Below are 22959 nucleotides of genomic sequence, written 5' to 3'. Positions count from 1 at the left end.
GAGAATGAGACTTTCTATTTCAGGAGATCCCAATTCAGGCGAAGCACCAGACTTCATTCTAGAAGACAAAAACAAGAAGATCAAGAAATGGGTCCCTGCAGTACCAAATACACAGCAGTGGAAGAGATCATGTAACAATCAAGATAAATTGCTGCAGGTTAAGTTCCTTAATAGATCCAGCGATCCTATTTCCTAGCACAACTAGAACATAGTGTGTCAATTTTCAGAATTACCCAATCAGGTTATTCAGTATTATTTCTATCTATTAACACAAGTTTTTAATTGCTGCGATTCAAACTTCACAAATTACTAACTTTTAAATCATATTTTAATGCTGGCCACTCTAGAGGAATCAACAAAACATTCAGATACTTGTTTGCAATCATTTGCTTTCGCATTGGCATGAGGAAAAACAATGGTCATGTAATGATGGCTGCACAATGTGCATTTCTGCAAATTTGGTTAAGGAAGAAATCAACATAAGTATAGGAAATTAGAACTTTGCGATTGCCTGGACCACATGTGCTGTCCAGCAGGTGGAGCATTGCATGGAAGAGAACAAAACTTTCTCCGTTTCAGGAGAGCCCAATTCAGACAAAGCACCTGATTTTCCGGAAGGAAAGTAACAAGACGATCACAAAATGGGTACCTGCATTAACAGTTGCATGCACAGCAGTGTGTAACAATTAAAGACAATCTGCTGCAGGTACGTTGTCATGTCCAAGATGATTATGATCATGCCGGTGGTTTCTTAACAGTTCTAGCAATTCTAGTTCTTTCTCATCATCAAGCACAGATTTAACCTAGTGCGTCAATGTTTAGAAATGTTAACCATTCCAAATTATGCTATTCAGTATTATTTTCTACTTATTAAGTAACACAAGTTTTTAATTGCTACGATTCAAACTTTTAGGGAATTATCAACTTACAACTTTTTTAACCTTTTTTGGACCAATAGCACTCTATGATGGCTGCACAACGTACGTTTATACATATTTGGTAGAGTAAATCACCCAGAGTACAGAAAATTAGAGCTCAACGATTGCCTGGATCGTCTATGCTGCCCAACAGAAATGGAACGTCACTTGAAAGAGAATGAGACTTTCTCCATTTCAGGAGATCCCAATTCAGGCGAAGCACCATGCAGACTTCATTCTAGAAGGAAAAAACAAGAAGTTCAAGAAATGGGTCCCTGCAGTACCAGATGTACAACAGTGGAAGACATCATGTAACAATTAAAAAAACCCTGAGCACTGCAGGTAATTGACCTGGAAGCTAGGATCTGATTTTGTTAATTTGAGGAGGAGAACACAAAGGATGATCATATTGTGATATTTATTTACTTTTAGATTTGCACCATATGTCAGGATAAACAAGTAATGTTCCGCATGAGGTGTGGACTCTGCTTGAGGTTTCTTTGATTAGGTTTAAGATAATGTGAAAGATTCAAGATACAAATTCATGTTTGAGGTAACATTTATAATTATATACTTGTTTGCAATCATTTATTGTTACTATATTTATTATAAAAATTACAATATTTATTATTGTCAATATCACTAATATTCTGTTGTTATGGATGTATAATTTTTGTAAACAATTTTGAGATATATGTAAATGAATTTAAATTACCGTACTCATTCCATTTACTGCCCAGGGCGCTTAACAAAGTCATTTTGAGTGGACGCTTATTTTATATATTGTTTAATTGAATGTCACAGAATTGGGCACTTATTAAATATGGAATATGTCCTTCTTTCAAATACGCATGGAACTTGAGGAAGCAAATAATGAACTCTTTTGGGCCATAGGAGAACAGTAATTAGTTTGGTTTGGACTGGAAAGTATTAAAGAGTGAAGGTGATCATATTGTGATATTTATTTACTTTTCAGATTTGCACAATATGCCAAGATCATGCTGTTATGTTTCGCCTACAATGCGGTAATCACATCTGTGGTTACTGTTCACAAAAGATTTTTGAAACAAGAAAATCGGATGAAGGAGAGAAGTACAAGAGGGATCCATTGACAGGTTTTTTCCATTGTAACAAGAACAAGCAAAATGCCCCTTTGCAGGGATCCATTGACAGCTTTTTTTCCATTGTAACAAGAACAAGCAAAATGCCCCTTTTGCAGGGATCCATTGACAGCTTTTTTCCATTGTAACAAGAACAAGCAAAATGCCCCTTTTGCAGGGATCCATTGACAGCTTTTTTCCAGTGTAACAAGAACAAGCAAAATGCCCCTTTTGCAGGGATCCATTGACAGCTTTTTTCCCAATGATAAATTAAATGAATTGTTTTATAGTGTTGTGCATGTGTGGTAATTACAATTAATCAATTTATCTATTGTTACTATATTTATTATAAAAATTACAATATTTATTATTATTATTGTTAATATCACTAATATTCTGTTGTTATGGATGTATAAATTTTGTAAACAATTTTGATATGTAAATAAATTTAAATCACCGTACTCATTCCATTTACTACCCAGGGCAAAGACTTCAAATTATGGATACAAATTGCTCCATTCATAATGGACAAGTACCTGTCAGCAGACGACATGGAGTTGCTGGTCACTCTAGCAGAGGTATACTAGTAATGTATAATGTGCATCAATCTACAATAATAATTATATCTGTATTAAAAAGTGTGAATACATATTAGTAATCAAGTGATAATAATCATGGCAGTTAAAAAATTACAGCAATGACAGCTCAAGATGTGCCTACAGTTGGTAGTTAAACGTTAAACACATTTCATTTTTTTTAAATGAGAAAAAAAATGATAATCGAATTTGAAATTATCATGCATTCTTCCATTGTACTGAAATGTTCATGTCTTGATTTCAATAAACTTCAAAAGGATATAGAGACACTTTAAAGGGAAAACTGTTCTTTTTTAATATACTCCAGGTAGCAAGAATAACTTTTTCATCATCATTTGATATGAAAGACATACCGATGATGGAAGATACGATACAACATTTTGTACTTCATGCAGCCCTTACAAACGAAGAAGAATTACCCCGTAAGCCAAAGGTCCATTATCTAACGCATCTGATTACCAACAAGGTGGACCTTGGACCAGCCCCAGGATTTTCAACAGAAAGGTATTTATGTTTGATTATTAATTTATCAATGAAATAGAAATTTTTTCTTGGTATGTATGTTCACTTCAAACAGATAAAATACAGTTTTTTAGTATTTTATCATACAGACATGAGACTGCATTTCAAAAAAAAAAAAAACCTGAAAATGCATGTGGAACCATGATTCAAACTTCCTTTACAAATTATAACCAAGAGTTTTGTAATGATTGAGGGGGAGGGGGAGGGGGAAGGGCCACTGGAAAAGTACCGAGCCACAGCAACAGTATTGGCAGCAGACATGAAGTCAGTGGTCCAGCTGATATATACAATTTCCCTGATTATGAATAACTCTACCTGGTTTAATGGAGTTAATATTAAATGTTCCATTTTTCAAAACTGAATAAATCTTACCCTTGGCTTGAATATTCAGCAGCTACCGACAGGGCAGACTGTTTTGTTTGTCGTTACTTTACCACAGGTAAGGACATAAATCATATTATCTGAGCATTTTTTTTTATCTGTAGGCATTTAAAATATTGGTTAATGTCTAATTCTAAAGTTTCTGGCAGGAATCTCCTTTTGTCAAATCAAATGAATGATGGGAAAAAAGAACAATTGTTCACATTGTAACTTTTAGAATGTCATGTGGATCAAGAATGTGCGGCAACTGCATCAAAAGATTTTTGAATTGTTAGAAGGAGAACAAGCAAAGTGCCCATTTTGCAGGGAGACACTTACTTCTTTTGTGCAAGTGTAAGTTTGAGGGAAAATATGCATTATTACAAATTTGACCAATTATCTATGAGTTATTTTGCAAGAAAGAATACCTTTCCAAAGGGCTTAATTTTGTTTACCGATTTTTTTAGTTTAGCATAGTATACAACCTGCAGTATCAGATCATTGTGGTCAGCTATTTAGAGAAATGTTTCCTGATAGCAAAATTGCAAAAAAATATTTGTGTGCAAGAACAAAAACTACGCAAATTATAAAAAAATTGGCAAATGATGACACAAGAATGCAGAAGTTATAGACATCAAGAAGAAGCAGACAGCCAAATTCAGCTCGGTGGTATACTTTGTAGAGCGTTTCAAGCTGATAGAAGTTTACAAGATGGATGATTTAGAATCAGGGTTCAATTTGAACCAGTTTGACAAACATTCCAAAGGGGGGAGGATAGATAAGCAATGGCAAGAAATATCAGAGATGAAAAATGATCAAATTCTGACGAAAAATCATGAAGGCTGTATTAGTTATCTTTCATAGTAATGCTGAATGTGAAAGAGTTTTCAGTATTGTAAGAATAAGCAAAACGAGAGGGCCCCTAGACCCCCGGCTGTGAACCACAAGCCCTCTGATGGCTTTTAAATATCCTTTGATGATGGTGCATGCACAGGCATGTGTAAACTGCATATAGCATGCCATATATCAAGCACATCAAAAGCTGTATTGGGTGACATCTTTAGTACCTCAGTGTGAGAATCAACACTTTTGAAAACATCAGGATTGCCTTCAATATTAATTTCTTTCTCAGTACTTTCTTTGAACACCGATGCGAACATGGCCTGTCTGGCTGCTACTGCATCAATTTTGAGACCCTCACCCTTTCATATTACATGATTCACAGTGTTATTTTTTTAATTATTAACATGCCTTTTTAATTAAACTATGATTCGAACATTTTTAAGGATTACTAACTTACCACTCAGGCAATTTATAATTTAGCTCCTCAGAGTTGATTTAAAAAGAATTACAAACTTGGAACTCTGGTAATTTATTATTAAGCTCTTCAGACTCTCTGAATTATTTTGTAATAATATGCTTCTGTCCTAGCTTCCATTATAGGTTAATGAAAACATAACCTTTCAAAAATGTCTTGATAAAGAACCAAGATGAGGATAGCCTCAGAAAAGAAATAACCTCACTGTATAAGCACGAGTCCTTAAAGCAAACAACAATTGGTATCAAAGTTTGAGCATGTAGTTCTTAGCATGCTTTATCACCACAATGCATTACAGTTAGAAGGTAAACAAGCACAAAATATTTCCGAGGCTCTTTTTTGCCCTGCAAGAGTGACACACAAGTATGGCAGCGTCCACACTCTCTCTCTCTCTACTAGTTGAACCAGGGCCTAGACTTCGACAAGAATCACAGAATCGATTCATGTAATGATTCTCATAAGATTCTGTTGCGAGAATCATCTTCTCTCATTGTATCATACAGTAAGTGCAGTGACTATGATGGATTTTGATTCTCGCAAACCAAGACGAAATCTAGACCCTGGACTCCATCGTATTGTTATCCATCCTATTTCTCAATCTTATTCTTTATGTTTGTAAACAATAAACTTGTAGGGTCTTAGGTCTCTGTTAAATATTTACTCAGTTTGTAGTTCCATTATCTTGACTAATTAGAAACTTTCACTGTAAGATTCTTCACTGCCAGACCCCTCCGCATCCTCCCTGCCTGCTTCAGTCTCATCATCTCCAGCTGTAGTAGACTATAAAATAAGCAAAACAGATGAGAAAAAGTATTAGCATAGTAGCTAGGATCTTACATACAAAACATATCGAGGAGTCAGTGACACAAAGACGTAACTCCATTGTTTTGCGAAAATGAGATTTTGATATCAAAATGTTCAGAAACATGAGCACTTTCCAATAAACATATAGAAGTAACTCCATTTAGCAACCCATTGAAATCAATGGCTAGTGAAAGATTTTGCAGCTACCATCACTAGTATACAAATATTGACTGCTATGAGGGGCACAGTTAAAATTATAGGCCGGTGATGTCAAAACCATGACTATGCCCGAAGCGAAGCTGAGGGCATAGTCATGGTTTGACATCACCGAGGGCCAATAATTTTAAACTGTGCCCCGATTATATAAGCAGTCAATATTTGTTTTATATACCGAATAATATAGATTCTTCTCATTTGATTGGTTAAAAGATTTCCTGACTGACAAGGCCTACAAGCTTTTAACTGCATAGGCCTTTAGGCTTAAATGCACACAGCATGACAGTGCATGCGTGCAGAATTTGGACCGATATCTACAGATGTCATAATCTAAAACAACCCTACCGTTTCTGTGCTAACATCACACACTGTCGAGTCTCCAGGTCATAGTAATTTGTCTAAAAAGTGACATTTGGCAGGTATAAATCCTTGACATGTAACATTTTGTAAACAATCACTGCACTCACTACGGCGGCCGGTGAAAGATCGTTCATCATCGTTGTCAAGCAAGGAGAGGTCAAATTCATTGCGAACTGTGACCGCGATAGTCTCAACACTCGTAATCAACGCCGGCCGTATAGTGGGTGCGCAATGTATACAAGCGATCTGTGTATTCGGGTTGCGAATTTTCCGGGCATAGAATCAACTGTGCCGGGGCACAGTTGTTGTATGGCGTCATCTTGATAGAAAAAGGGGCACAGCTATTTTAATGACTCCACTTTTAACCAATCAGATGAGAGGAATCTATATATGAGGTATATAATACTATTTAAACACTCAATTTTATTAGATTTCACTAACATTTGTGACGCATCATGAGTCCTTGCAAATATAACATAATTCATACCGATGACTTATGGTGGGTTTAGATTTACGATAGGCTACAGAACTTACAAAATGTTTAAATGTTAGTGAAATCTTCCCCAGATATGACACTGACAAAACAACAACTGACAAAATCCATATGAACTATATGTAATTAATGTTAATCATTTGCAAAGTATTTGTTATTGTTTCATCCAAAATTCTGCCTCTGAAAAGAGAAGTGCTGAGCCAGTCACCAATATCCCAAGAGAGCATGACAAAATTCAACTTTTCCAATGTTAAGTCTGTTCTGTCATCAGATGAACGACATTTTACGAAGAAATGGGGATGACTTGGGTGAGCTTTGCCTTTAAGATAGCTCTCCCACATGATAAATGATGTATACAAACCTGTTCCTCATCACTGTCATCTGATAACTCTGGTCCATTATCTTCACTCTCCTCTCCTCCATCACTCTCAGCTTCTGACTCTGCATTGGAGACTTGAGACAGGATCTCCTCACCCTAAAAAAACAATGAGAGTTACAACAACAATATCTTTTAATGGGAAAAATTTTCAGCACATTTTGAAACAGGTAGTATATGTTCTATATAATATATGACAAAATCGGGTTCTGTTAGGCAATTGTGCATAAGTGGAACCATGGTGGCCTAATGGTTAGGGGGCAAGCTTCACAATCGAAAGGTTGCGTGTTTGAGCCCGACCACGGCCAGTGTGTTGCATCTTTGAGGAAGATAGCTAATTCCCAATTGCTTCACTCCACCCAAGTGTAAAATGGGGGAGCTGCTGGGGGTAATTACAATCCAAGTTGCTGAGAGTACCTACGCATCAGTTGCCGACTCGGTGAAGCAGAAATGATTCTGATATATCCTAATGGCAGCGGAATAATTGTTGGCTTAGATGAAGCGCACATTAAATCACCATTAATTTTTTTTTAAGACTGGAACTCTTTGCTTCAGTTGTTTCTTGTGATAAATAGCAGTACATGTGATCAAGGCAAGGAGTGAAATACAGGGTGTATCAAAGTTAAGTATACAGTTTGAAAAATGCCGCTAGATTAAAAAGTATGAGGTCTTTGGTCAAAATTCTCTAGTTGATAACTTAATCAACATCTTGTCCTCCTACAGCTGAAAAATCACTGGCGTGTGACCATTAATAAGGATTTGGTGGCTACTTTTGTGAGCCGAGTACAAAAAGCAGTTGCTTGTGAAGTCAGTTGGGTTTAAATGCCGGTGCTTGTTATTGTTGTGCAGCCAAGAGAAACATACAGTTGTACAGATCATTTGTCCTCATTGTTAGGGTTCCAATCCTGTGCATGTGTGAGTTACATAACACATGACCTTTGGTAAATCTGGGCAACTATCTCCTTACAAATGCTAAGTTTTACTTGACAAGGAGAATAGCAACATTAAAATGGATACTCCACATCATGCACACGCTAGAGCAAAGGGCCTTCCTTGTTGCAATGTACCATCGCACCCAGAGTCCCGCGTGAGCAGAAGTGCCTAGGAGATTCTGTCAGCAGTATCCAAATGACCCTTCACGTGGCGCTATTTACAAAAATGTTGCGAAATATCAGATAACTGGAAAGAGTCGTAATCTGAACAGAGAACATGGTGGTCGCTCCCGAACTGGAAGATCTGCTGCTAACATCCTAGCAGTCCGTAACACTCTGCAGGCGTGGCAAGCAGGAGGTCAAATTAGCTGCCGTCGAAATGGACTTGGAATACCATCTGCAACCTTTAACAGAATAACTCGTTTGTTACTTGCGATTACATCCCTATCAGACGATAAGGAGACATCAACTTCAGCAAGCAGATCACCAATGATCACCAACGTCGCACTGTGTTCTGTCAGTGGCTTCTAGCCCGTCACCTACATTTCCTGGAAGATTTCATCATTGGCGATGAAGCAGAGTTTGCATTAAATGTTTTCACAAGTCCTCCTGCAGACCTTGATGAACTTCAGAGACGCATAATTGCACCAGTTGACAATCTTAGGCAGGACAGACCTCTCATTAGACGTGGTGTGAACGCCATGTTGAGAAGATCCGAAATCTGCATGTACAGAAGAATTGTGGGCATGTGGAAGACCAAGACTAAAACTGTCAATAACTGTAAACAGTAAAGAAAGTGGTGAGACTTTTTTGTGTGATTTGTATGTATGTTGTTTTGATTTTTATTGACTTCGCGCTACTGCTTTTTGTACTCGTTCACAAAAGTAGCCACCAAATCCTTATTATTGGTCACACGCCAGTGATTTGTCAGCTATAGGGGGACAAGATGTTGATTAAGTTATTAACTAGAGAATTTTGACCACAGACCTCATACTTTTTAATCTAGTGGCATTTTTCAAACTGTATACTTAATTTTGATACACCCTGTAGTGCATTGACCACATTATTTCTTGGTTAAAATACAGTCCCTTTACCAAGATGTTCAACTTTCCCTCAATAATATTGATGATGTCATGAATTTCAAGGAATTATCAGTGATTAGCCAAACCAAAACAACTTCAAATTCACTCAAGTCACCATTTTTCTATTTTTTGGAACAAGCCTAGATGTGCTATTCAAGCAGACAAATGGCAAATAATAACAACAAAATTTGAGATCAAAATAAAGCGAGTATAAAAGTATGCCCATACATTTATTATCACATCAGTGTGGCTATTGATATTTGAAAACCATGGTTAAGCTATGTATGTTATAATGCTAAGTACAACAATGTACACTTACAGAGAAAGTAGTCTGAAATATTTGATGAAAAAGATATCAGATAATTATGATCAAATATTAGTAAAATCCATCTAGGGTACCAAAAATGTTTACTTTTCTTGGGCCAATCCTGGTTGAATTTTAATGTGTGTAACTGGTGATAAAAGTTAATCCTTACATGTAAGTCTCTATTCTTGAGGTTTCCCATCCAGAATGCTTCTTGACAGTTGTGTAATGTCAGCATAGCCTTGACTCGGAACACAAAGCCTTCCAGTGCTTTCTTTAGTAGGGGCACATGGTTGATTAGTGACACATCTTTGGCAACCTGCAAATATAAATATACACAAAACATTTAGACACTGTTTCAGTCCAGCAGGCATAAACAATGTTGAAATGTCAATCTGTGGCCGCTGGAAGTATTCTCGTGAAAAGACTTGGACTACCAGATCAAGACTATACATACCGCAGAATTCCGTCTACACAGCATATATATACTCCTGACGAAGATAATAAAGGCAGATACCCTCCACAAAAAACATTACAATATACTGGTATTACGAAAATACATTTTTGCACAGCTGCATGTATCAGTAATATATTTGCTCAACTCCAAATAATTCTTTTGTGGAGGGTGTCTGCCTTTCGTCAAAAAGACATTTAGAGGCATATGTGCTTGGTGTGAACAATCATACCATGCACTGAATGCATTGTCTCCAAAGATTACAGAAATCACTACTCCTGATTCCAAATATGATTTTTTTTACAACAAAATGAATTTTCTTGTAAGGCTTGGAAAAATAATTTTGGTGTTGCTTACTTAAAAAGTTTTCAAATTTATTAAGGCCATGTGCCGTGTTTTCCTTTAAGTTATTATAATGATATGCAGAAATACATGAAGATTCTTTCAAAAACAAAACCGCAAAACGGCATAACACTAGAGTTGTATACCTTAGAATGACTGCATACGTGGTGCATAGTACGTGTACTCTGTTGCAAGTTCTTCAATAACCCCATCACATCATCTTTATTAGTGCGCAGTACTTTGTCCAGAAGCGGCATCCCATTGCGTAGAAAGAGTTCTATGAACATGCGACCAAACTGTCAACATAATCATGCAGAAGATGTTTAAAATAGTTTCCAACATTTTAAGCAAATGCATTTTGAATGATGATTATTGCCCTTACTGTTTCCATTATTATACTTGATGTTTCCCTTCTGAGAACAATTAAATAACATTTAAAAAAATTTAATTGCTTTTCAAATTGAATAAGATGATTTATATACATGTATAGATTGACTTGAAAGTAAACTATATAATGTAACAGTCCAACCTCTTTTATCTGGACATCTTTCATTCGGATCTCTCCTTTATCCAGATGTGTGTATTTCACAAACAAACATATGTTTTAAGCTTTCAAACCTTAATTTCATGCTCTGAAGCATTTAGAATGACATCTATGTTGCATATATTATGTCACTCAAATACCATCTTTCAGTGTTATTACCCCATGTTGAGAATCTTTTGTTGTTCCAATTGTGGCGCTTAATTGAGACATTCAATGGAGAATTACACATAATTCACTTATCCTGATGTTTCACTTACCAGGCCAATGCTTGGTCTTATCAAGGCCGGATAAAAGAGGATGAAATGTATTAAGAAAATCTTTTGCAAATTACATATTTGCAAAAACTGCTGACATTTTGATGAATACAGAATGGTTTATTTTGGCTGAAACAAAACTTTATTGCTTCTCACTATGTATATACCTCTCACTGTGTTTTCTTTATATTTTCTTTAATTTGATACATGGTAAAACAGGAATTGAGTTTTTGAAAATAACAGGTGTGCTACAAATCAAACTTTTGGAAATGATAGGCAGGCAGTCAGGTGTGCTATTAAATTGCACTTCGTAAGAAGTTTAGGAATTAAGGTTCGCTATAAATCGCACTTGGACAGACGATTTAGGTAAAATGTCTCAAATGATAATTCATTATAATTAAAAAATCAGCAGCATGATACAAGTTTCTTGTGAATCATCAACTAATTTCCTGGCTTTATATCCACCCCCCTAGGGAAATTGTTTACCACATAAATCTGGCATACCTTGAGTGCTGCATTGAGGTTTGACCTTACATCAAATGCTTTGATCAAAGTAACAAGCGTATGAAATACACGGACTGCCATATTCCATCGTACCAATAGCTGGGTGCTCTGTTGTATGGGGTCAGATGGCTTGCCTGGGGTCATTTGACGCACACAACGAACAAGTTCATCTAACATCATACGATAGTAGGTTCCAAAAGCAGACCTGTATGCAATAAAAAACAATTGTATTCATAAAAAACAATTGTATTTGATTATTCATTATCATTGTATACAGTTATTAACTGGTATAATTTCTCACGTTCCGCAAAAGCTGGGCACAACCAAAGTAATCACTTTTTTTTTTAAGTGTAGTGATTTATAATGCACTACACACAGATATTGTAACCCACGCCTCAGTACACTTAACAGGAATATAAACCATTACGCAACCATCAGGGACTTGCAGCTAAGAAGCGCACACCCTATTCATAACACAATAAACCATCGCAGTACACTCTTATGGTTCTGAATGTGCTTGCATGTGGGTGGGTGGGTGGGTGGGTGGGTGTGGGAAGGGTCAGAAGGGAATTGAATTTGTATTTCTGTGCCTGTTTATTAGGCAGGGTATATCAAATACATACTTGGTGAGTGTTGGATATGTTGTTGATCCTTCATATTTGTCAGCATCCAGAAGTTCTGGCACAGCTATAGAGCAGATATCCTGAATGCACTTGAGCACATCTGTGGTATGGAGAAAGAAGATCCTGGAAAATACAAGCAGAAGTTACGTATGTATACGAATGAATGAGTCAATGCGTGCATTTTCCATTAATGTGACTTACTTATAATACAACTGGCTTCTTCATCAAGAACCAAATACTATTTTTTATCATACTAAGTATGGCAGCCATGTCTATTAATCAAGATTTATAACATTTAGCATATAATTGGGTACACATTCGTTTAATAAATCACAGGATGCTTATCTTGACAATGAGTTTAAATGATTGTTTATATTACTGTTATTTGGCAACATTGTCTTAAATGTAAATATCCATTTCCCCTCTGAGGATATAGTACATAATAAGCGCTTCCTTGAAATGACTTTGTAAAATGCCAGAGCACTAATGAGATCCAATGTGGTACTGCAAATATGTCACCTCTATCATTTTCCAATAGATAGGAAGTACTGCTTGATGAGACAGGTGTGATTTTTTGTGCGCTGAATTTGGAAAATAATAATAATAAAACAGTGGAAAAAATGAAATTTACTCAATCCAGCGGAAATAACGTGCAAAAAGCGGCCAATTTTACAAATGCTTGAGGAGGCTTTGAAACTATTAAATTAAGAAGGCCTTATAATGATCTAGTTGATTATCCTACAGTTACTGTATCTTACTTGATAAGTGTTTGAATCATCTCATTATTCTTGGCTCCTTTCTCTTTCTGTCCATCAGATCCTATCCATTCCCTCTGAAGGAAACCCTGGGCTAAGTTGGCTGTATTAAAACAATATACATTTATGACGAATTCTATAAAGTGATGCATATTTAAATTTGAAATTGGTTATATTAATGAAACTGCTTCATTGCTTCAGTTCAAAATTATATTTTGTCTCAAATTTTAATATAGCATACCGTAGAATTCCGTCTAAAAGCATATATGCCTCTAAACGAGAGTTTTTTTTATCGAAAGATATGAAAGGCCAATACCCTTCTCAAAAACATCATAATAGATTGGTCTTACAAATATACATGTTTGTACAGCCGCCTTTATCAGTAATATAGTTGTTCAAACTCCAAATAACGTTTTTGTTGAGAGTGTCTGCCTCTTGTCTCTTGTGTCAAAAAAACCTTGTTTAGAGGCATATATATGCTTGTAGATGGAATTTTACGGTATTACATGGGTTATGATTATTTAATGTTAATTTTCTGTTCCACCTTAGGTAGAACAGAACACTTTGAAATTTTTTCAACTCTAAACTTAGCATTTCACCTACCTATTGTTCTAGTAGCATCAGCAGGGTCATCATACTTGTCAGAGAGTGATACCAGCAACTTAACCAAGATGACAGCTGTGGAGAGTTTAGGAATGGTCTCGGAAAACTTCTCCAGATACTGGAAAGAATTGCTAAATTAAAATCAAATATAGAGTAATATAAACAACTGAACCTTGCATGACATTAGTTCTTTGCAAATAACTTGATTTATCAGAAACAGTACACAACAAGCATGGCAGGCAAAGTAACAAAGAACCACAAGCTTGAGATAATCATCTTCACAAGTCACTCACTTCTAAAAACAACATTATAGGTTCCACTGCCTTAACACTACAGAAAACAGTACAATATAGCAAAATCGAGGAAAAGAGGGGTCAGCATTTTTTACTCATATTTTGAAGTTTCATTAGGTTCCCTAAAGTATTCATGAAAATGGTGATGAAAATTCTCATATCCCCCCTGAGCAAGATACCAGACCCCCCTAAAACCACCCTAAAATTGGCTTCTGTTAACCCCTGACAAATTTGAAAATATTGAATTTTGTACACATTTTAAGATGACATGTTTGAATATAACACAATGGTTTATCACTTTATTTTTTCTGTCATGTAATATTACAGATTTTCACAATATAAAAATGCACAGCAAGCTTTAAAATTTTGTGGAATGTTCCATTTTCAGCATGAGGGGTGAGACTATATTCTTGTATTTTTAAAATGTTGAAAATGCCTAATTTTCCCCAATCTTTGAGGGAAAAAATAAAAACCTTCATATCTTTTTTTATTTTTTATTATTTTGTCATAAATTACCCCACTATTGATGTTTACAAAAATGCATTCAAAATCATGGAGACTTCTTTAGTATTTTACTTACATGTCTACCAATTCAGGACAATTAGTCAAATGAGGCATTTGTGTTACTTACACTTCTACTTCCATATTACTGCATATGATGACTTCAATTCAAAACTGCAACATTTTGTTTATCACTCTATACCACATGACTACGGTGACACAAACATGTGATATTAGCAAGGGTTAGTCCATTATTTCAAAGGGGATTTTGTAGAAAACTGGGGTATCAAGGTTTTTGCTATATTCCACTGTGTAAAATGGCTGATATTGAGCAGATAATAGCTGTACGGTCTGCTAAATGCTCATATCTCTACAGTATGATGCTAATTAGGAGAGTTGCATTAACTTGGTCATAATGCCTTAGTTCCTAATTCTAATTTGTGTGTTTTTATAGGAAAATATTTTATTTTTTGTTAAACATTATTCCACTATTGCTGTTTGCACAAATATGCAGTCATATCATTGAGACAACCATTGCATCTTACTTACATGTCCACCAATTCAGTGCATTTTTTCACGGCAGTGAAATAATGCCACTTGCCCTCACATCTCATATGCACAGTTTATCCCTTACATATCCTGTGTCCTGAATAGCTATTTTAGCCCACCAACCCTCTGGTTAAGAGACTAGGAAATAATTCCTAATATCTCATACCCTAGTTTGTATGCATTTATCTAATGCTGCCCCACATGACAAGGACTATCAGCCCTTAAACCCGTCAAAGAGACTGCTCAGTGTATGAAATTGTTACCCTTTTTTATAAACATGTTTGCAATTGGCTTATAGCCATCACATGCTGACAATACATATAACTGATTGGTTAATCAAAACTAGGCAGGTCATGGTCAGCAATGTTTATTTTGTGATTTACCCATCTATGTATAGAATACTATGCAGCAGGCGATTTACTTCAGAAAAAGTTCAATATCATTGCACAAAACTAAGTCCATTATCTATACATGTAGTTAATTGAATGTTTATTGACTCTTGTAATAACCCAGCAATGTGTGTATAAACCTGTATAATATATTTTCTGTTACAAAATAATAATTGATGTTCATAAAAGCAGGGCTATGAGACAAATATCCCTGACAAAATCTAGCAAGACCAAAATAGCTGTGTAATTTGCCCAGGGTAATTTGTTTACTTAAGTGATAAGGCATCTTGCATACAATTTTCTTCTTTACAGTTATAGCCAAATTTGTTTCCTGAAGGTGGCTTAATAACAATCCTTTAAAAAGGAATGGGGCGCCCAATGGGAGCTTTGATGTGGTGTGCTGAAATCCGGGGGGGGGGCACTCCCACTTTCGAGGTAACACGTATGTAGGGCTATTAAGACCCCCCTTTTCACCATCACTGTTACCCAAAGACCACATTACCAGCACGTTCTGTCATCCAAAGACCCCATATTTTTCCGGTTAAAAAAATTGTTTTCCAGAGTCAAGACAGGTATCATTATTAAGCCTCATATCACTTATTTATTGTCGAATAAGTGCAGAGTAGGTTAGATATGAATATTAAATGTTAGACCAAAGTAGCTCAGAATAGGCCTACTATACACCTGATCCATGAACTTGTCTTTTTAAAGACAAATTCTTGTTAGCATTATTTTTTACTTTCACTTTTTCTCAAAAAGTGGAAAGTAAGAAAACAGCCTCCCCAAAATGGAACAAACCAATCAGATTTCATACTTTTTCTCTTATATTCCTAAAGAGTAATTTAACTTAACACATGCAGATTATATTTTTGATTGAGAAGGGTTTATTATCTTTGTTCATCATTGAAAATACCAATTTTCTACCTTTGTTGATGTTATTGGACCATTATAAGCTAACTTTCTTGAGTGACACCTCTGTATTATAATGGATTAACCCACACATCAAAATACCTTTGATTGTCATAATAGACAATATAAAGGCGAAACAAATTATTTTTTATTAAAACCAAAATCAAGACATCAAATAACCAATTCAATTCAATATATTTTAATAGGAAAAAGTAGTCCACTTTCGGGGCTTGTATCCGATAAACCGAAATACTCTCCATGATTTTTATTTTTTGATTTAATTTGTCTGGAATAAAACTAGTTTACCTGTGAAACTAAAAGAAATGAAAAGATATGAAGGTTTTTATTTTTTGCGTCAAAAAGTGGGTAAATATCTAATTTTTCAAAAAGTGAAAAATGGGAAAACACCCTTCCTAAAAATGGAACAAACCAGTTAGATTTTTTTACATTTTCTTTCATATCTGTTAAGGGTAATATATCAACTTAATACCTAAAGAGTATATTTTTTTATTGAGAATGGTTTTCTATATCTTTGATCTTCTAGCTTTTTAGATGTCATTGGCCCATTATAAGCAAACTTGAAGATGTTCTAGAATGATACCTCTGTATTATAATGGAATAGCCCAGGCTTCAAAATACATTTGATTGTCATCTTGGACATTATTAAGGAGAAACAATTTCTTTTTATTCAAAATACACAATCAAGACTTCAAAAAACCAATTAAACTCAATATCTTTACAACATCTGCATTCTAGAATATGGAAAAAGTAGTCCACTTCCGGGGCTTCTATCTCATTAACTAAAATACTCTCCATGATTTTCATTTCTTTATTTAATTAGTCTTGCATGAAACTAGTTTACATGTGAAAATAAAAAAAATTAAAAGGTATGAAGGTTTTTATTTTTTACATCAAAAAGTGGGTAAAAATCGCATTTTGCTCTTTTTCTCAAAAAGTGAAAAATAGGAAAACACCCCTCGAAAAAATGGAACAACCCAATTAGATTTTTTACTTTTTCTTTCATATCCGTTAAGATTAATATGTCAACTTAATACCTGCAGAGTATATTTTTGATTGTGTTTGGTTTTCTATATATTTGATCATCTTGAAAATACCCATTTTCTAGCTTTTTGTTGTTGGAAAGGGGAGGCAGGGGGTCATTTTAGGGGGTCTTGTATCTCGTACCAGAGGGTCGTGAGATTTTTTAATGTCACCAGTGTGCATAACTTGGGACACATGCTCAACCATCAAAGCATGAAAGAAATCTGCCTACCCTCGTTTTCCTCGGTCTGTCTGCTTCTACCAGATATTCCGTGTTAACAGAATTGATTATGTCTCGACCTTTTTCAATCAAATTGACGGTAATAAATCTTGTAGTGAGCTGTCAATATTTGACCACAAATTGCCTCAGGTAAAACTTACTTCCTGGGAACTAAACACCACATAAGGTCATTCTATGTACCTTATTGACCCATATCTGTCATATACTGCCTATAATAGCTATAACAACAGCCTGCCTGCAGTGATCTAGACATCTCAGTAATTGATACTAATAACCTTAGGAGGGAAATCAAGTTGTGATCAATTCTGTTATGGCATTGGCACCTAATGAAGATTTGGAAAGTATTATACACATTCTTTCTTTATGTTTCATCACTGCATGTTTACCTTGAGATATCATTATTTTCAAAAGTGAAATAACCACCCAAGGATTATCATGTAAAACTGATATACGTCATGAGTTTGATATATGTGACATGATCAAGGGGAATGAGTCACATGTCGGCCCTGGTCGAAAATGAGTTTTACACATGTTTCTAAAGAGGACATTTACAGCTTTCAGAAACTGAAAACCCCATGTTGATACGACTTTTCTTTCTGAAGTTACGCCAATTTATCAATCGCTGAAAACAATATAAAACAAAAGAATTTTAACACTTTCTTTGCCAATATCTCAAAATCAATATTAGCGACATCCGACTCATTTTCCTTGATCGTGTCACATATATGCAATATGTGACACGATCTGGTCCATGGGACAACTAATTACCTGATTAATTGCTTAAATGTGAATTGTGTCTGGCTGGTACCCTTCATCCTTGCATTCAGTACACCAAGTGCTTCCTCCAGGAGCTCCTTGTTTGCATGGGACACAAAACCATTCCTATGAGAAGTAATTCAAAATCAAGAATTCAAATAATGATGTTGAGTAAATAAAAGATCAAAGCATTCCATTTGAGACTGTTATCGTGGGATCTATAACTTTTCAGATATATGATATGGATGGGTAAAAGCATATATTATACTTTGGATCAGGTGAGTTTTAATGAACCATATCTAGAGTCCAAAGTTTCCGTTTTACGGAAAACAGAAAAAAAAATCACGGAATCGGAGGTACAACACAGAAAATTACATTTTTGTATGATGTGACAAAAATTGTTAAAAGATAAGAGAAATAAATGTTAAAAACAATCATGAGTTAAGTGTGTGTGATTTTTATGATAAAAATACTGTTCAATAATACCGAAATAAAGGAATATTACCAAGGCATGAACCCCTATATCCCTCCAAATATTGTAATAGTTGGGCTATTAAATAAAAAGGATATCTTACCAAGCAAACAGTGAACACATGCATCTGAGAAGCAGCTCCAAACACCTGCCCATAATCTGAGATTCCGGTGTATTAGACCCTGGTCCATCCATTAGCCCATCATTCTGTTCTATAAGAGCTTGAAAGAATCCACTAGTAGCTTCCATATGATCACATAGAGATGACAATAGCTTGACGATTTTCTTAGCAACCTGTCTTGGTGTATGCTGATCAAGGTGGGAAAATCCTGCTCCTTTGTTACTCTTTGTCTGGCATGATGAAAATATGTACGATTTATTATGTTGCTGTCTGATCCATTTTACTCTTTTGTAAAAACTAAATTATAATAAAATTGACTTGTTGGATTTTTTGGCACAAAACTAATTGGAGTGAATGACTTGAGCCATGACAGCAGAACTTGGTGACGTGTTGTAAAATAGGTAATATTATTGAAATGTTATGTTACTGAATGTATGTTTTGAGTGACAATATGAAACATATTGCCTGTCTTAAATTCATGTAATAGTCAAAATATAATCACTTGGTGAAAGATGTATGTATTCCATTCCACTTGAAGTTCCGGCTTGTGGAATTGCACAATCAATGTTTTACTTTGACCATCACACTCATAAGACAGATTCGTATGCCAATACATGAATCAGGAATGCTATTTATTTCTGTTTGATTTCTTACCTTCAGGAAAGTCCTCCTTTTGGATGCTGAAGCAATGAGAGCATGTTCCAACTTCAGGGTTAGATCTTCTAGAAGGAACTCGAGTTGTGGTGGGTGAAGCTTCATTACCTCAACTTCCTATAAATACAATAATGTGTCGGTTAATAATCAATTAATAGTTTTTCCCATCTTGTTAAGATAGCTTCACTAATTTCTTGACATAGGAAACATTTCAAGAGATGATGTTTATGGCAAATGCAGTTCACTCTTATAGTTGTGCACCATAAATATACATGATAATGTGATAAGTAATGCAAATTATTAAATAATTCTGTACTCTTCAAGCAAGTATGTATAAAATATATTGTTTGTTTAACCAGTCGGTCTGGGAGGACACGTGCACTTGGATCCTGATGGTACCAGGCTCAAACAAAATGCTCAAGCCCAGCTTTAAGCATGCTGACCTGTATTAAAGAATTCAGAGCCAGGGAGTAACTGAAGTGAATACAGTGAATAACTTAACCCGGCCTACCTTGGTGTGCATGTTAGAATCCAAAACTGTTCTAGACAACAACCCACAGCTTAGTACAGTAAACACATCTAGATCAAGTTCCCTAAAGAACACTCTATACTGGCTGAGAGGCACTGTAGCTTTGTCTGTAGTCTCACTGTCTGCCTTGTCTGGAGACTTGAGGGGTTGAGTTTCTTGTATTGTTGCATTTTGTGTGGCGTCTGCATTGGTTTCATTCAGGTCCTTTTCTTTGTCTGCCTTCTTGGATCTGGTGAACAAACAGTTTCAATTAATATTTACATGCATCAAAGACATTTGACACATTTTCTTTATTTTTTAGAGTGATTTTTAGGGCAAAGATTATGTTTGCTTAAGAGAGCAATTTTGTGATAGATAATATGACAGGGAGTTTGATATCTAATGCAAAATACAAAATAAAATTCAACCTCTGCAATTTTGCTAGAGCAAACGTGCAGCATAAATCAAATGCGCGCAGGGAACTATTTGGGAGGGGGGGCTAATATGACATAAGTACAAAATAGGTTGTGATGGTCTACATATGTGCATGCTTACAAACATCAAAATAATGCATTTGTACACTTGACAGAAACAAATGAAAATGGTAAATGGACAAAAATAAACCAAACCTGTAATGTTTGTCTTATGCTTTTGTTTATGCTTTGAAAAGCATATTATTTCTTTCTATATGAGAATTTGTTGATACAATCATAGATATATATATATTTCTTGACTAGCTTAAGTAAGCGAGTTGCTCATGTGTGCAGTAAGTTTTCCTTTGTTTCCCTATGTTATATTTTGAGCGCTACACATACTCACCTTTTACCCTTCTTGCCTTTCTTACCACCACCTCCGGTAGAAGGTAAACTAGGTGCATTCAAGGCAGTGTCGCTACCAAAATCAGCCGTGGGAGGAAGGAATCCAGGAGTTGCTGAAAATGTAGGAAGAATGAAGTTACAATTAGACAATCAAATTCTGAACAATTATGATAACATTTAGCTCTATACATTGCTATTGCTGAAAATTTTGGACTGAAATATAAAATAAATTTGCAGTATACAGATCTCTTTCCATGTGAGTGATAATGGGTGCTACTCCCAAGTACACTATGATTGTATAACATTTAACATCAACATGTGGTACTATATATAATTACTGGTCAACCACACAGATCAAATAATATAGACTAAGCAGCCAATTTAGTTCCTAGTTCAGGTCATATATGGCATATAGTGCCCAGTCATGCAGCTACCTCTTTGCTTTGATTTTTTTTAAATGTGGAACCACTGAATGACAGTTATTATTTCAAAAATATAATGAGCCTGTTTGACAGAATTTCACAAATTTACCATGGAAGAAAAAATACAAAAGTGAAGGGGATAAAACATATTCCAAACACAATGGAAGATTAATTTCCCCTACTTTCTTGACATTGCTCACCAGCTAAACATATTTCCAGCAGTTCTTGTACATGAGTAAGATTCTGCAATCGTCCTAATACTTTGGCTCTCATCTCTGGGTCAGCAAGACTGGCAAATGCATTCAGCAACTAAAATGGAAACAAGAATTGTAAGAGTAACGAATTCCTATAATAAAACTATAAATAGAATACATTAAAAAACACTTGGAATACAGAAAATATAATGCTTATCCTCTAAAAATGTACATGTTTAGTCACCAGTAAAGGACTGGTCCAGAATTCCATTCCCCATGTCAGTATGTGTTTCTCACCAGCTACAATCTAAAGGGAAATCAATGTAGGTCTCCAGTTAGATGATTTGTAGGTCACCCTACATTGAAGAGAGATTTTGGCAGTACAGGTGACACATTGATTCTTTTGTTCTAAACCAATCAATGAAGCTCAGGCTTATGCACATTTTATATTGTGTGTTACTGTCATCAATGTTCTATACAATTTAGTTGTGATATGCATATTATTACTATTTGCCTATTAAAATTAGTGAACCAAAGCTAGCCTCTTCACACTAAAACCGGCACAGACAGACAAGCACATCAAAGTTCTTACACTTGTCTGCATGCCCTGAGAGTCTGACTTGAAACCTATTTTTTCTCCTTCAAATAAATCAAAGCTCACTTACTTCTCTGAACCAATTCAGCGTCATAAACAGGCAAGTACACACAAGTTCTTTCTCTGGCCTGCTAAGCGAGTCAACCTTCTCAATAACATCTTCCTTGACTACATACATAGGGCATCCAAGAAGGGCATCTATGCCGTCAAGATTACCATTATTCTGAACTTGTTCACACACACGCAGGAGACGGAAGTGTGGTGCGAGGCACAGTGGAGACACATTTCTGTAGGAATTAACAACAAAGTATTGCTTTGTAAGTAGAATTAAAATAATAGTCAGTTTACCCCTCACTAAAAATACTTTTAATTTACACTTGTTGTTCTCTGACAAAATCCAGCATTGCACCTACAATCCTGGAAAAAATAGTTGGCATACTTGAACAGTATAGTATAGTACAGTGCAGTATTGTAAAGAATGTGTTAAGGTTACATATTTTGGGGGCATCAATGAGGCACCCAAGTCAATTGCCTTTGGTGCCTCTGAATCTGGTTATCCCCCCTGATATTGTGATTATGCAAAATAATTTTGGCTCTGAATGAAGGACTCTCTCTTTATTAACATTGAAATAAATAAAATAAATGATTAAATAAATGTTGGTGATTTAATGTACGCTACACCTAAGTCAGCATACTTCAACAATTATTCCATTGCCATTAGGATATATCAGAATCATTTCCGCTTCACCAAGTTTGCAACTGATGCGCAGGTCCTCTCAGTCAACTTGTGATTACCCCCAGCAGCTCCCCATTTTACACCTGGGTGGGGTGAAGAAATTGGGAATTAAGTTGTCTTGCCCAAGGACACGACACACCTTTCTTTCCAATGGACATTTATTGTGAAATGTCATTGTACAAGGAATACATTAAAAAAATTCCACATAGCCCCCGAATGAAAAGTATTTAATTATCTTTTTAATCACTCAAAAAGCATTTTGTGTGAATTTTACATCCAAACTAAGTGCTATTAAATTTTT

General features: G+C 35.5%; 1 protein-coding gene across 1 annotated transcript in view; it reads right to left on the bottom strand.

Moving 5' to 3' along the window:
- Positions 1-4047: 4047 nt before the first annotated feature.
- Positions 4048-22959, bottom strand: part of LOC140148496 (Fanconi anemia group D2 protein-like) — a 39450-nt gene continuing 20538 nt past the window's right edge. The window contains exons 23-37 of the mRNA XM_072170478.1: positions 21993-22209; positions 21334-21442; positions 20720-20824; positions 19897-20129; positions 19386-19502; positions 18714-18961; positions 18151-18264; positions 13460-13590; positions 12860-12959; positions 12102-12224; positions 11479-11683; positions 10323-10472; positions 9553-9699; positions 7048-7161; positions 4048-5593 (exon numbers count right to left, since the gene is read on the bottom strand). Of these exons, the coding sequence (XP_072026579.1) occupies positions 5504-5593; positions 7048-7161; positions 9553-9699; positions 10323-10472; positions 11479-11683; positions 12102-12224; positions 12860-12959; positions 13460-13590; positions 18151-18264; positions 18714-18961; positions 19386-19502; positions 19897-20129; positions 20720-20824; positions 21334-21442; positions 21993-22209 (2203 nt within the window). The 3' untranslated portion in view covers positions 4048-5503. The remainder of the gene's footprint in view (positions 5594-7047; positions 7162-9552; positions 9700-10322; positions 10473-11478; positions 11684-12101; positions 12225-12859; positions 12960-13459; positions 13591-18150; positions 18265-18713; positions 18962-19385; positions 19503-19896; positions 20130-20719; positions 20825-21333; positions 21443-21992; positions 22210-22959) is intronic.

This window comes from Amphiura filiformis, chromosome 3 (assembly GCF_039555335.1).
Source record: "Amphiura filiformis chromosome 3, Afil_fr2py, whole genome shotgun sequence".
Lineage (NCBI taxonomy): Eukaryota > Metazoa > Echinodermata > Ophiuroidea > Amphilepidida > Amphiuridae > Amphiura > Amphiura filiformis.
Note: the sequence above shows the minus strand (reverse complement) of the source record. Positions and strands in the feature narration are given on the sequence as shown.